The 15993-nt window shown below is 33.0% G+C and overlaps 1 protein-coding gene across 6 annotated transcripts in view; it reads right to left on the bottom strand.

The window, feature by feature from the left end:
• Window positions 1-8774: 8774 nt before the first annotated feature.
• LOC127867884 (insulinoma-associated protein 1a-like) overlaps window positions 8775-15993 on the bottom strand; it is a 499447-nt gene continuing 492228 nt past the window's right edge. For all 6 annotated transcript variants that reach the window (XM_052409394.1, XM_052409399.1, XM_052409395.1 and 3 more), the window contains 2 exons: window positions 13743-13951; window positions 8775-11528 (listed from right to left, as the gene is read on the bottom strand). In XM_052409394.1, the coding sequence (XP_052265354.1) occupies window positions 10821-11528; window positions 13743-13951 (917 nt within the window). In that variant the 3' untranslated portion in view covers window positions 8775-10820. The remainder of the gene's footprint in view (window positions 11529-13742; window positions 13952-15993) is intronic.

Genomic DNA, 15993 nt, shown 5'->3' with positions numbered 1-15993 from the left:
AAGTAAAACAACGGTTGGTAGTTCATTCATTACACCATTATTGCATACTAATTATTGAAATAAACACCAAATGAAGAGTAAAATGTTTTTTCGTTTGAACAGTTGTGGGGACAGAAGATGTGTAATTCCAGGCCCGTAGCCAGGGTTTTGAAAAGGGGTGCGAATTTTTGCCATCGACGATTGTTATTGAGCAACGAAGTGGCGAAGGGGGCATGTGCGGGAGAAGATGTCCCCCTCCTGCCATCGGGGGCTTTGGAGGTCCTTCCCCTAGAACATTTTGAAAATGAAACGTAAACTAATGCATTCTGGTCACTTTTTAACTGCATTTAGAGACTGAAGTTATAGAGCATTTTTATATGAAATTTCACTTGCATTGACCATACTCAGTGACTGATCGACATGAATATGATATTACATACATGTATTCCCAACCACGTTTTTCAATAACCACCTTTTTTTGATAATTCAAGGATAAACATAATTTTATACGATGTTTAACCCGACACTAGTATGCTCGAACACATTTTGTTTGCAACAACACATTTATAGAACGTTAAATTAAACAATAAGAACGGTATACAATATCATTATTTATTGGAATCTTGATAAAATTGGTGTGTTTCACCATTCCAACATTCTACCAGTCATAAAACGAGCAAATTAAATGGAAATATTTGACTTTTTTCAAAACAATTGTTTGTATGCTACTATGGATAGTATCAGATGCATATCATTGCTCTAAACATGCTAATAGTGTATTGTACAACAAACACTGATAAACAAAACTGGGTCTCTCTAATCTGCATCAATAATAAAAAAGAAATCAACATTGTATGACTGGTTACTTTATTTTTTTAACAAATAAGTTATTTTTTTCTAAACGAATTTCAGAAAAATATTACACTTAAGGCTTCATTAAGACCCTATAACCAAAAACTACTGGCCCAATGGTCTCAAAGACCTTAACAATGTATACCAGGACTTCGTAGAAAAAATGTGTACTTATTTGCCCATTATATGCTCAAGATCCGTCACAGTTGATGAACATTAAACGTTAACGTCCACCTGATCATATGTTATAACGTTTTAAATTCATTATAACAACTGTCTGAGAGTAGGATATTCCTAGTGTCAAGTTTGACATAATTAAAGCATTGTGGAAAGTTATGTATGTGGAGCAGAATAGATGTCTGTAAGTGTTGATAAACTACAAAAAAGCTACTTGTTATAAGTCGTGGCTTCACCATTTGGTTATAATATCTATTAAAGTTATGGCTTTAACAGACATTAATAACGATGAAAAAATACAAAACAATCATTTAGTATCAAATATCTATAAATAAGTATCGATTTTATACCGATTAGAGTGCCAGGTTAATAATTATGCATTATACAGAAAACAAATATCCATTTATAACAAAGATTCCAATTCCATTTTGCGGGGACCGATCTTCTCAAATTTTGCTGTCAAAACGTCTGTTGATTTCAACAATTCTACGATTAAAAATTGTAAATAAAAAACGCGCCATCTTGGGATTGACTTAATCGAGAAATTAATTATATGGTGACCTGTCGGTTGCATATTGAATACAACATTATTTTAACGCTTAAATACGAAGACTCACTGGGTTCCTGGAAAAATAAATAACCGTTTTTGGGTCAAATAAATTTGGTTGAAACTTTACTTATAGTACACTTTTTTTACTCGTCCAAAAAGATTGGGTGCAAACGCACCCCCCCCCCCCCCCTGGCTACGGGTATGAAACGTCTGTTGATTTCAACAATTCTACGATTAAAAATTGTAAATAAAAATCACGCGCTATCTTGGGAATGTCTTAATCGAGAAATTAATTATATGGTGACCTGTCGGTTGCATATTGAATACAACATTATTTTAACGCTTAAATACGAAGACTCACTGAGTTCCTGGAAAAATAACCGTTTTTGCGTCAAATAAATTTGGTTGAAACTTTACTTATAGTACACTTTTTTTACTCGTCCAAAAATATTGGGTTCGAACGCACCCAACGCACCCCCCCCCCCCCCCCCCTTGCTACGGGTATGAAACGTCTGTTGATTTCAACAATTCTACGATTAAAATTTGTAAATAAAAATCACGCGATATCTTGGGAATGACTTAATCGAGAAATTAATTATATGGTGACCTGTCGGTTGCATATTGAATACAACATTATTTTAACGCTTAAATACGAAGACCAACTGGGTTCCTGGAAAAATAAATAACCGTTTTTACGTCAAATAAATGGTTGAAACTTTACTTATAGTACACTTTTTTACTCGTCCAAAAAGATTTGGTGCGAACGCACCCAACGCACCCCCCCCCTGGCTACGGGTATGAATTCAGATTATCATTTGTAAAAAAAGTTTAAGATACAATTCTGAATATGAGAGGTGTGGGAAAATGAATAACATTTTCAAAACAATGAAGTCCTTGCTCGCTTAAGTCATTAGTTCTATTAAAATATTATAATTAGAGTCGTTTAATTAAGACGTCAAACACGCTCTCTTTTTCCAGTGGATTTTCACATTTTATATTCACTACTTTATTTTTATGTTTAAATATGAAGATTTAAGTTAAGTTTGCCTCTTCTAATTTGGCGAGCAAAGATGTTTATTGCAGAAAATGTAATGTTAGTGAACATTTTAAAATAATATAAGCTCCCTTTTGTGATCTGAATAAAGTTTTAAACTCAATGTCTCTCTCAACAGCGGCATTGATCCACCAGATTTGTGCAAGTTTCACTAGATGACTTATTAAATAAGAAAAATACGCTTTTATTTTCTATTTAACTAGTAAATTGCATACATACAGACATACATACATACATACATACATACATACATACATACATACATACATACATACATACATACATACATACAGACATACATACAGACATACATACATACATACATACATACATACATACATACATACATACATACATACATACATACATACATACATACATACATACATACATACATACATACATACATACATACATACATACATACATACATACATACATACATACATACATACATACATACATACATACATACATACATACATACATACATACATACATACATACATACATACATACATACATACATACATACATACATACATACATACATACATACATACATACATACATACATACATACATACATACATACATACATACATACATACATACATACATACATACATACATACATACATACATACATACATACATACATACATACATACATACATACATACATACATACATACATACATACATACATACATACATACATACATACATACATACATACATACATACATACATACATACATACATACATACATACATACATACATACATACATACATACATACATACATACATACAGACATACATACATACATACATACATACATACATACATACATACATACATACATACATACATACATACATACATACATACATACATACATACATACATACATACATACATACATACATACAGACATACATACATACATACATACATACATACATACATACATACATACATACATACATACATACATACATACATACATACATACATACATACATACATACATACATACATACATACATACATACATACATACATACATACATACATACATACATACATACATACATACATACATACATACATACATACATACATACATACATACATACATACATACATACATACATACATACATACATACATACATACATACATACATACATACATACATACATACATACATACATACATACATACATACATACATACATACATACATACATACATACATACATACATACATACATACATACATACATACATACATACATACATACATACATACATACATACATACATACATACATACATACATACATACATACATACATACATACATACATACATACATACATACATACATACATACATACATACATACATACATACATACATACATACATACATACATACATACATACATACATACATACATACATACATACATACATACATACATACATACATACATACATACATACATACATACATACATACATACATACATACATACATACATACATACATATACATACATACATACATACATACATACATACATACATACATACATACATACATACATACATACATACATACATACATACATACATACATACATACATACATACATACATACATACATACATACATACATACATACATACATACATACATACATACATACATACATACATACATACATACATACATACATACATACATACATACATACATACATACATACATACATACATACATACATACATACATACATGTCGCATACACAAAAGTTGTTCTTTTGTAATTTAAACTAATGTAACCGCAGTATTGTCTTGAGAATGATATTAATATTTATATAATTATATACACTTTAATTTTGTAGCGTTAACATAACTTTGGCTATGTTAGACTCTTGTTAATATGGTGTTTTGCGTCACTGTAAAATATAACTGTACACATGTTTGTTTTGTTGTATTCTTCTAGTGATTCAAATGTAGGAGAAATTCGGTATTTCCACTGGCAATTAAATATTTTTATAGTAGCAGCAAAGTGAATAACTATTTCGTCGCTTAATTGCTTTCGTGCTCTCTCTCCATTTTTTTCAAAAATGAGTTTTTTATATCGCTGTGTTCGTGAGAACGAGATCTTTAATATGACGTAATCGGATTCAAGATTCAGTCGTCACAGAAAAAGTTTTTCGATTCCATTTTGCTCTATCTCCTACATTTTTACAAACGCGTGAATGCTGTACGGCACCATCTCCGGGACTTAGAGCACAGTAGAATTCACGCTCAGATTAGCCTATCAATTGCCAGAATTTACACCACGTGACTGAGATTCATTTCAATGAAAATGGTAGTTAGAGCACTATAGCAATCAAGCGACGATTTATAATGGAAACAAACGTTAAAGTCCTTTATTGAGTAAATATATTTAAAAAATGATTACATTTTGCTTAGTTCATTGTCTGGAATTCAACAAGCATTGTTTAAATTATAAGGCTCATACATTATTGTTAAACTTGTTGAATTTAATGATGCTTTTTAATGCTAGCGTGTAATCTGCAGATTTCAATTTACGTTAACCCTTTATAAAAAGGAAGTTAACGTGCACTTCTACTGCATGCCTTCATCTTCTCAAAATCGGATTAAGAACTAATCGACAATATTTATCGGCGGCTATTATTCTACAAAATTAACATTTTCTTCACACAATAATTAAGCTCGAAACGTTACGACTGGACTTCTTTGAGAACAAACCCATCTTAGCGCGCGTGGACCTTTCTTGGAACCGTATTGCTCGCATATCGCTGTCCGTGTTCAAGAAGTACGAGTTGTCTAAACTGGGTGTTGTGGATCTGAGTCATAACCTGCTAAGTGCTTTCGAGCTCTGGGCATTCGTCAACTCGCCTATACCTTTGGTCAACTTGTCATTCAACAATATATCGACGTTCACTAACACAGAAAACTGGAGTTACACCAAAAGAGTTTTGCCCGGTATGTATTTGGAGTTTTCAAGTAAATAGTTTAAATGTTTAAATAAATGTAAGTAGAAGATTTTATATTGTGTTTTCATCTATAGTATATACTAGTTTTGTAATAAAGGTTTGCACTTTAATGAACGTATTAGCCAATAAGACCCTTATGTCTAAGTTTGGATAAGTGAACACAATGATTAGGACTTAAAATAATATAAAGGCATTTATTTAAACAAAATACACCAAATCATATAATTTTTAGAAAATGTATACTTTTTCATATGCTCTATGTCCAGATCCGTAGCTGATAAAATGTCCATATAGAGCAGTTCAGCATTAACGATTTGTTATTTTTTACCAGAATGCTCTATCTCCATTCATAAGATTGCAAATAACATTAACATATAATTTACTAAAGTTAATATGGAATTATATTCATATTATCCGTTTGCTGATAAACACTTCGGTAATTTTTTCCACAAACGTGCATCAATAAGTGAGAAAATAAAGGTTAAACGTGCGTTTTTCTCCAAAAAATGAAAATGGTAGTTAGAGCACTATAGCAATCAAGCGACGATTTGTAAAACAAGTTTGATAAGGGTGGAACTCAGCAAATCCCTGTATTATTCTCATTGTCAATATTTTTCTCTTTAAATGTTTTCTGTTGGTGTTTGTGGGGCCTTTGTTTTTTTAGCGTTTATCAGTACAAAGGATATTAAAATTATCTTAAACACAGCGCTGTAGTGTAACCGTCATTGCTAATTAATCTATTTCTAAGTTTACAGGCTAACAATTTTTCGTCTTTTGTGAAATCAACCGAATTCCCATATTACCATGTCTATTATATTTTGAGCTGACCTGAAGTGCACAGCATAGTACCTATTAAGTATATCTTACCAATATAGTGTTTTAAAAACACACATCAAGTAAACGTTGATCCTCTGTTTTGATATAAAATACAAATAGGATCTGGCACGAGTTGTCATATCATACCAAATTTTATTAAACGAGTTCAGGAATTTCCTGGACGAGTTTAACAAAATATGGTATGATATGACAACGAGTGTCAGATCTTTTTATCACATGCTTTTAAATGAGCAAATTAACTAAATATTTACGCAACATAATGATAAATCCCGAATGTTGTTTACATTTCGTGACGTCATTTGATGTTGCAACGTCATTTCAGCAAAATAACAAAATGCGATTGGTCAATAAACGAAAACTAAGCCAATGAAAACGCTTAAAAATGTTGTATTACACATGTGTAATATAAAAAATATGTAATGATTATATCACATGGGAAACATGGTATGGAATGTGATAAAAATATTGTGTTACTTTGTATTGTGTATTTTGTGCTGTTTTGTTTAAATTAAGTAATTAAGCAATATCACTGCGGTCAGTTAACCTCACACTTTTTCTTGGTAAGCTGTTTTACCTGTAACAAGAAATATCCTTTAAAATATATTCGGCGCATATACTTACTTTGAAATAAAGGTAGAAAATTACTGTTCCTATATAATTAAATGGTAAACAAAGGTTAAATTGTTATTGTTGCTGTTTTAACTTGATAGTCGCGTGTAATGTGTGTTTTGTAATGCGCGTATAGAGGCTATTAAATCACATAAACATTGTTCGTACTTCGAAGATAAAATTAATACTACGTTAGATCACATCATATGTATCCGCACATGGCTTCTTCATCTCTTCGCCATTAAAATATATGGTATGTTAATATTTGATTAAGATGCAGTTTTCTGTCCCTACATTCAAACACACTTTTAGAGTTGCGTCATGCGAAAATGGTTCTTATGGTGTATACGACCAGCGTAGCTCAAAGCCCAGTCTGCGCAGTCTGGTCAGGAGCAACGCTGCCCGCTATAAAATCACGCAAGGTTTCGTGGTCGCATAAGGTGTCACTTTGCCAATCTGCGCGGTGCATGACTGGGATGGAGCTACGCTGGCTGCATATGGCGTAAGACCAATTTTTGCACGCTTTTTTAAAATATAATTGCGTTTTGTAAATGGATTATCTAACCACGATCCTTTTATATAGACATTTTAGGTCACGCTTTGTTATTAATAGCAAACTCTCAAATTACGGTATAGCCTATTCTTGCTATTAGGAACTACTTCCAGACAGGCTGACCAGACGTCACATATGTGTGGTTAGATTATTAAATGGTTTCACTCTTATCATGACTGAAATTAATAATGTTACATCTTATACGCTACATACAAAGACGCAGTGTGACAAACGTTTTAGTGGAAAATGGTCGTACAAATGATTTCATGACCCGGCCTCACAGATTACATGGCCAGGCCGGGAATCAAACCATACTTTTCGGATTTGCAGTGAAGCTCTCTTAAGTAGTTGATTAAAATGTAAACTGATAAACGTTAATTTCCCTGTGAAACTTATTTGCTATTGTTTGTTGTTGCCCATGTAAAACGGTTCAATAGTATGTTGTCATTATGACAAGCATTGTATGATGTTTAAGATTGTTTGTGAACACTATAACGCTTTAATCATTAAACGAAATAAGTGATTTCTTATTGTTGTTTATTTAACTGTGTTAGTTTTGACTTCCGATGATCAGTCTATTTGATTAGTTCCGATAGTTAACATGAGATTTAGCACAGTTAAATGTGGATCAACTCCCTCCGACATATTTTTGCGCACAAATAGACCCACCATTGGGTCATTATTCTGTTCATTTAACCTTATTAATAATTTGTACTGTACATAAAAAATCTCACTAAAGTTCGTCTTTACTGCGCATGAACAAATACAAATATAGGACAAACCAATATTTTTTTAATCTATCAATATGAAAATTTGAAAAATGACCCTATAAAAATCACTGTACACTTTCCGTTTACTACATGTGCACCTGTGAATGACATAATACATAGAAAATTCAATTGTTTGAAATTGATTAAATAAAAATAATATACGCAATAAGTTGTTTGAATTTATGTAATGTCAGGAATATGCATAACCAGTTTTATAAAGATGCATTGCGTATTTGATAGCTATCTTACTATTCAATATTAAATATTAATTCAATTTTCTTGCATGGTTATTGTTCATGCCATTCTATTTAACCATAGATTGCATGCAAAAAAAAATAAAACAACTAAAAACATAATGAAGCTTTTATTCCAATAATAAATTAATTAACTATTTCAACAATAGGCTCGGTGCTACAAATGAACAAGAGGGCCATCAGGCCCTAAGGCGCTCACCTGAAAGCCAAAGGAACTAGACTATTCTGAAAAAAATGCAAGCTGATTCATGAAGATGATTTTGGACCAAAAAAGTGACATTTAACATGTTTTTTTATATTTGACCTTGTGACCTAGTTTTTGAGCTCATATGACCCAGCTTAAATCTCTGGAAAAATTTTATTGGGACAAATGTTCTGACCAAGTTTCATGAAGATTGGCCAATAAATGTGGCTAATATAGTGTCAACAAGTTTTCACTAAAGCCCTATAAGGACAACGCCCCCAGTGGTGGCCATGTTTTTCAACAAACCATAACCATTTTCAAACTCACTAAAGCTATTGTTAGAACAAATGTTCAGATCAAGTTTCATAAAGATTGGATAATAAATGTGACTTCTAGAGTGTTAACAAGGCTTTGTAGTAAATAGCCATTAAAGGAAAAATGCCATGCCCCCTTGCAACCATGTTTTTTTAATGATCTCAACCATTTTTCAACTTAGCCCAGATGTTATTAGTTCAAATATTCTGACCAAGTTCCATGAGCATTGGACCACAAATGTGACTTCTAGAGTGTTAACAAGGTTTTACCATACAGTAAAGCCATATTAGGAAAACTGCCCCGCCCCATGGCGGCCATGTTTTTCATTCAACTGGAACCATTTTCGAACTCGTCCAAGATATTATTGGGACACATGTTTTGACCAAGTTTCATGAAGATTGGACTAAAAATGTTACTTCTAGAGTGTTAACAAGGTCTTACTATAGCCATATAAGGAAAACTGCCACGCCCCCTGGCGGCCATGTTTTTCAACCAACCGGAACTATTTTCGAACTCGTCCAAGATATTATTGGCACACATGTTCTAGCAAAGTTTCATGAAGATTGTACTAAAAATGTGACTTCTAGAGTGTTAACAAGGTTTTACCAAAGCCATATAAGGAAAACTGCCTCGCCCCCTGGCGGCCATGTTTTTCAACCAACCCGAACCATTTTCTAACTCGTCCAAGATATTATTAGAACACATGTTCTGACAAAGTTTCATGAAGATCGGACAATAAATGTGACTACTAGAGTGTTAACAAGGTTTTACTAAAGCAAACAGCCACGCCCCCTGGCGGCCATGTTTTTCAATCAACCGGAGCCATTTTCGAACTCGTCCAAGATATTATTGGGACACATGTTCTGAGTAAGTTTCATGAAGATTGGACAATAAATGTGGCCTCTAGAGTGTTAACAAGGCAAATGTTGACGACGCACAACGCACGACAGACAAAAGGCGATCACAATAGCTCATCATGAGCACGTTGTGCTCAGGTGAGCTAAAAACACTAAGTTTATACTAATGTCTCTTTCATGTAATCTTTGTTTTGTTTATGCAATACATGTAGCAGCTTTGCAAAATAAAATTCACTGAGTAAAATGTTACTATAAAATCTGCTGCAATTAACTTGTCAGTTTGACTCCTGATGAAATTTTAACAGAAACATGATACAAAATTTATGTTTTTACAGAATAAATACTAAATGTTCTCTGCATTTAAACTGGAAAATAAATGTGTTATCATTTATCGAAGTATTATTAGAAATTTTTTAATAATGTTTACAATAAAATGATATTTTGGACACAAAAAAGGAGAGAACCAAAAATATCATTTTGCTTATGTACTCAAATCGTTCCCACATCACCCTTTTATCAATATTTATTTCATCGGAATTTCTTCAGTATTGAATAATAAGGGAGTAATGCTACGCAGAAATAGTGTGGCAAATAAGTTAAAACAGAAACAAGTGTGGTTACACATATGCACTAAACTTCAACATATTCACCTGAATTATGATGTTATTAACACTTTTTGGGGACAATATCACTAACTTCAAAGTGAATAAAAAGCCAGAATAAAATAAAGACATTCATCTTTTGAAACAATCTTTTATAATAATATCAGGCTAATATTGCTCCAGCTATAAACTGGTGAATCTCTTTCCTGATTGGTCAGCCTGGTCAATACTTGTTATCACCTCTTGTTCTTCTTCTTTCTTAACTCTTACATTCTGTGAGTCAACACAATTACCAGAATCTGAATGATTATCACTATCTTCAGTTGGAAAACCAGATTGCTCATCGTGTTCTGATTTGGCTCCCTGCACACCATTTCCATCCGTTACTGTATCCATACTGGTTTCCAGCCCATTACCATCGTCCTTCAATTGAATATTGGCCTGTTCACAGCGTCGTGCATGCCGCAAGAGACCCATCTTATATTGAAATGTCTTTCCACACCCACACTTCTCCTGTTTACCAAGCGTGTGTTCCTTGTGCACATGAGAGTCTAAACTTAACATGCTGGGAAAAGGCTCCCCACAAGTTTCACAGTCAAATTTCTCTGATCCCAAATGTGACTCGTCAACATGATTTTTAAGCTGCTCCAGGCTTACAAACACTAATTGACAGTAGTTACACACGTGGTACTCTGCGTCAGCCACATCATTCCCAGATTCCTCAACATTGTCTCTAGAACTTTCATCATCTACACTGGCAGCCATATTGGATCCTAGGAAAGACTGGTTCCCTTCTTCTTCCTCGTCTGCCTGCATGGATTGGTTACCAGCTGCACTAGGCTGGTTCAATACTACTTTCCTTCTTTCCAGTTCCAATGCAGTGGAGGTTATCTACAAAATAAATAAACACTTTCAAGTTCCAAACCCAAACACCCAGACAATAAAAAAGTTCACCACAACAAAAATATGTTATTCAGATCAAAGAACACTGTTAAAACATACATGTTCAATAATTTAAATAAAGTAACCAAAATAATACATAGTGCAACACCCAGACAATGTAAAATGTTACGTTTTGTTGATCAGAACTAATCAAATAGGCTGATCATTTACTTTTCTTCTTTGAAACGTCTGATTAAAAATCAGATTCACTCTGGGTAAACTGGGCTTAATGCATGTGCAGTCCACACAGGCTTAATCAGGGATGACTCTTTACCGCCTAGACAGGATTTTCCTTTAAAGGGACCTTTTCACAGATTCTGGCATGTATTGAAGTTTGTCATTTAATGCTTTAAATTGATAAATGTTAACATTACTAAATAGCTCCATTAAAAAAACAATAACAAGAGAAAGAAAGAAAAAAGTATTCCTTAACTGGGCTCGAATCACTGACACTTGGAGAAAAAGGCTAGCACTGAACCCAATCGGCCATCCATGCTCATACAGTGAGTGGCGTATTTTATACTTTTTATAAGCAATCCGTGTAATATCACAAAATGTAAGGATAACAACAGAAATATCCAAATTATTCAATTGTTTAACATTTGTAATGCTTTATAAATTTCAGGTTTTCAAATTATCTAAATATGCATATAATTGATATTTAAGGGGAAAGTATGTTGAGTATTCATGTTTCTTGGCAAATATCATTACTACAAAGAAAATTTGCAAATCTGATACAAATTATTCAATTTTGTCAATTTACCAAAATGTGAAAAGGTCCCTTTAAAAGAGGCTGCCTTTAAACAAAAAAATTCAATAATAGCAGAAATGTTGTCCCTGATTAGCCTCTGCAGACTTACAAGGCTGTTCTTGGATGACACTGCATGCACATGCATTAAGTCCCTTTTTGCAAGAGTTCGGCTCAAATCTGGTAGAAAATCTTGTTAAGGTGCAGGCTCAAATCTTATTATCTTACAAAGAATTGTATAGGGCACAGCACTAGGGCCCAGGTCAATAGCAGGACTCCTGCTAGTTGTTTTATCTGCTAAGCAAGCAGAATAAGGCAAAAACGATTGTTAATTCATTTGGCGATTTGCCTGCCTATTTAACAAAGCCTTGATAATGTTACCATATTGTAACAAACATTTTGTTCAACTTAATTGAATTTTTTTTAAATGAAAATTGTAAAACTAATACAACAGAATATTTCAATATGACAATATGGCTCATTATTAACCTAGACTAAGACATTTTGATAACAAGCATTTTCATGAAGTTTGGTAAAACAAAAACTGCAACAAAACATATCTAATAAATATTGTCTGCAAGTGCTCATGATCATCAAGTCAATACCCTAATATACTGCAGAGCTGGGTTGACTGACCACAGCATTGGCAACAAGCGTACATCATGCAGAAAGACATTTAGATTCATGCATTTGTGAAATGATCATTGATGTATTACAAAACGAGTCAAATATCTTATTTAGTATTACTTTAAACATGAGGGGTGGGGGGGGGGCTGAACAGATGAGATACACATTTACAGGTAGCTGCCCTATGATATCTTTTGTAATTTAACAGACTCAACAAAAAATTTAAACATATTGTAGCTTAACCCTAACTTAATATATCTACAATCTCCATTTCTAACACAGTATTTTGTGGAATTCATTCTAAAGCATCTATTGATGGCTACCACTTGCTGAAAATTTTCCATTAGCTATATTATGTTTACATGATCATGTAGAATAATTCTTACAATTTTATTTAGAAACTTGTAACTACAAAGAATATTATTTGTGCAAATGTTGTAAATTGTAGCCAATAGTTTATTTGCCGAATGGCATAGTAAGCCTTGGTAATGCATATTATATGAAGTGTGTGTGTGTGTTCCAAATTTTATGAGGTCCTTCCGCGCCTGAGGCTGCATTATGTCATGGTGTGTCCCATCATTCCTACCTTATGAACTTTTAGACTCACGAAATGTTGGGACAAATTTTGGTTAATAGCAATTTTACTGAAAGATATTTATCAATTTCGTACTGTCTTGTGTATTGTAGGGGGAAGCCTTAGTATCTAAATGTCCACATGGAGACCATAAATCTATCTCTCATGCTTATATGAAATCATAATTCAATTGTACTGTACTGGAGTCACCCACCTTATGTACATTCTTCTCGTGCCTCATAACATTGGACCTGTAGCTGGACCGATAGCTGCACAATGCACACACGTACTCAACAGTGGGCGTGTCAACACCGTCCGCGTTCAGCCCGTGTACTTTACGTTCATGCCTGGTCACGTTGGCCTTAAACTTAGAGTTGTAGCTGCATATGGCGCACTTGGAATGACCCTTGGGAAGAGGCGAGTCTGAAAGAATATTTGAGAAGCATTCTTGGAAACTGGGCTTAATGCATGTGCGTAAAGTGTTTTGCTTATCAGGGATGACATTTTCCGCCTTAACTGAATTTTTGTAAAGAAGCGACTTCCTTTCAACAAAAAAGTTTTGAACAAAATAAAAGGCTGAAAGTGAAGTATCTAATAAGCCTGTGAGTACTGCACAGGCTCATCTGGGACGAATCTTTACACACACGCCTCTAGCCTGGTTTTCCTTCAGGCCCTAAAACAAATTGTTTAAAATGAATTTCAAATATGGTTGAAATCATAACCACACTGACAGCCATATTTTTACAAAATCAAAATTATTAAAAAAACAAATAAAGTGAACAGATTAAATTGTTTTTAATTAAATCACAATTAAGGCGTTTTGTGCCAGATGGATAAATAGTGGATATTTCAACCCTATATGCTATATCGCAGATATTGTGATGTAAAACCATTTCTAATTAGGTACATTCAGGACTTTTTTTCAATGCTAATTATTGTAAAGAAGAGGAGAATCATATAAAAAGATATTGTATAATATCAATTATCATTATTTCAATAAAATTACTGTATGGAAATACAAAATACCATAGAGAACACAATTGGATGTTGTATTCTAACACAAACGCATTATTTTGGATACACTACAGTAGATTCCCCTTAATTGAATAGCCCATTTGTCACATCTGAATATTCAATTATCTGGAGTATTCAATTATACCGAATCAGTTATATTTCCAACGTTATCACTGTTTATCATATACATGTGTGTATGTATCGTGTTTTTAACCTATTTCAAAGCTATTTTGTTAAATACACTGCTAAATAAACTTGTTTTATTCAATAAACGCATAGAAAAGCGCAGATAGTTGTTTGTTATTCAATATAGGGTGCATTGAAAATAATCCACTAGTTATATTCACTCACAAGTTACATTAAATTCTATATGTACATTGGCACTGACGAGTATAATACTGACGAGAAAAACTTACAAATGATTAAACAAAACATGTTCTTTTTTATTAATTAATACATAAATTCCGGCCGGGCATCATCATCACATCATTTTCAGGGTTGGCATATTGACCGGTCAATTGAGTATTGACCGGGCCTGCGGTCAATACCTGGTTAAAACCTGTCAATACTGGTCATTATTGGTCAATACTGGTCGATTGAAAATTGTAGCATTTAAACATGACAAAGGAAGAATTTAAATCAATCATTATTTTGTAATTGATAAACTTTTTTTGAGTTATCTATTGTAAAAAAAAAGCTATAAAGCTGTAAAAAATACTTCTTTATTATTTATGGAAACGGTCTCAAATACAAAAGAACTAAGGCAATATCTTTATCTCAGTGTATCACATCTGTTACTGAAGTATTATTACTATTGTAGTTACCATAGTATTTCACTGATCTATTGATATATCTATTTGATAAGCTGATGGACAAACAGAACTCTTGTGGTTTCTAGGGTCATAAATGATCTGGCCCCTAAGCCTTAAATGGTAATAAAATGCATGCACTGGTATGTCTCTGATGGTGACAATGAAGCAAATCTGCCCTTAGGCTATTTCATTTCACTCAAACAAAGTGAGATAAATTGCTATTAATGTTATTAATTTAATAGTTACTTCTATTATTAACAAATAATGTTTACCAATTGTGGGTCTACTCTAGACTATTCTTTTCAATTATTTCTTTCTTTTAATAATTATTTCTTAATAAGTTTTGTTTATATCAATGGTAAAATAAAATATTTTTTCACTATTTTGTTAAAGAAATCCAGGCAAGAATACATGACAAGTAAGGGTTGTGTCAAAGGTGCCATGTAAGGCCCTATTATCAGTTTTGGGTGCCCTAACCTGTATAGGTTTGAAGACTGTGGAGACAGTGGGGCATGAGGAACAACTAATACACAGTGATTGACAGGTTCTTGTTGAATCAAGCACAGAATTTTCTGAGCATTCATAATTCGTTAGAATTGAAAAAAAAAATCAATCAACCAGCAAATTCCAATTGACCAA

The sequence above is a fragment of the Dreissena polymorpha genome, chromosome 2, assembly GCF_020536995.1.
Source record: "Dreissena polymorpha isolate Duluth1 chromosome 2, UMN_Dpol_1.0, whole genome shotgun sequence".
Classification (NCBI taxonomy): domain Eukaryota; kingdom Metazoa; phylum Mollusca; class Bivalvia; order Myida; family Dreissenidae; genus Dreissena; species Dreissena polymorpha.
This window is presented reverse-complemented; position numbering and strand designations above follow the sequence as displayed.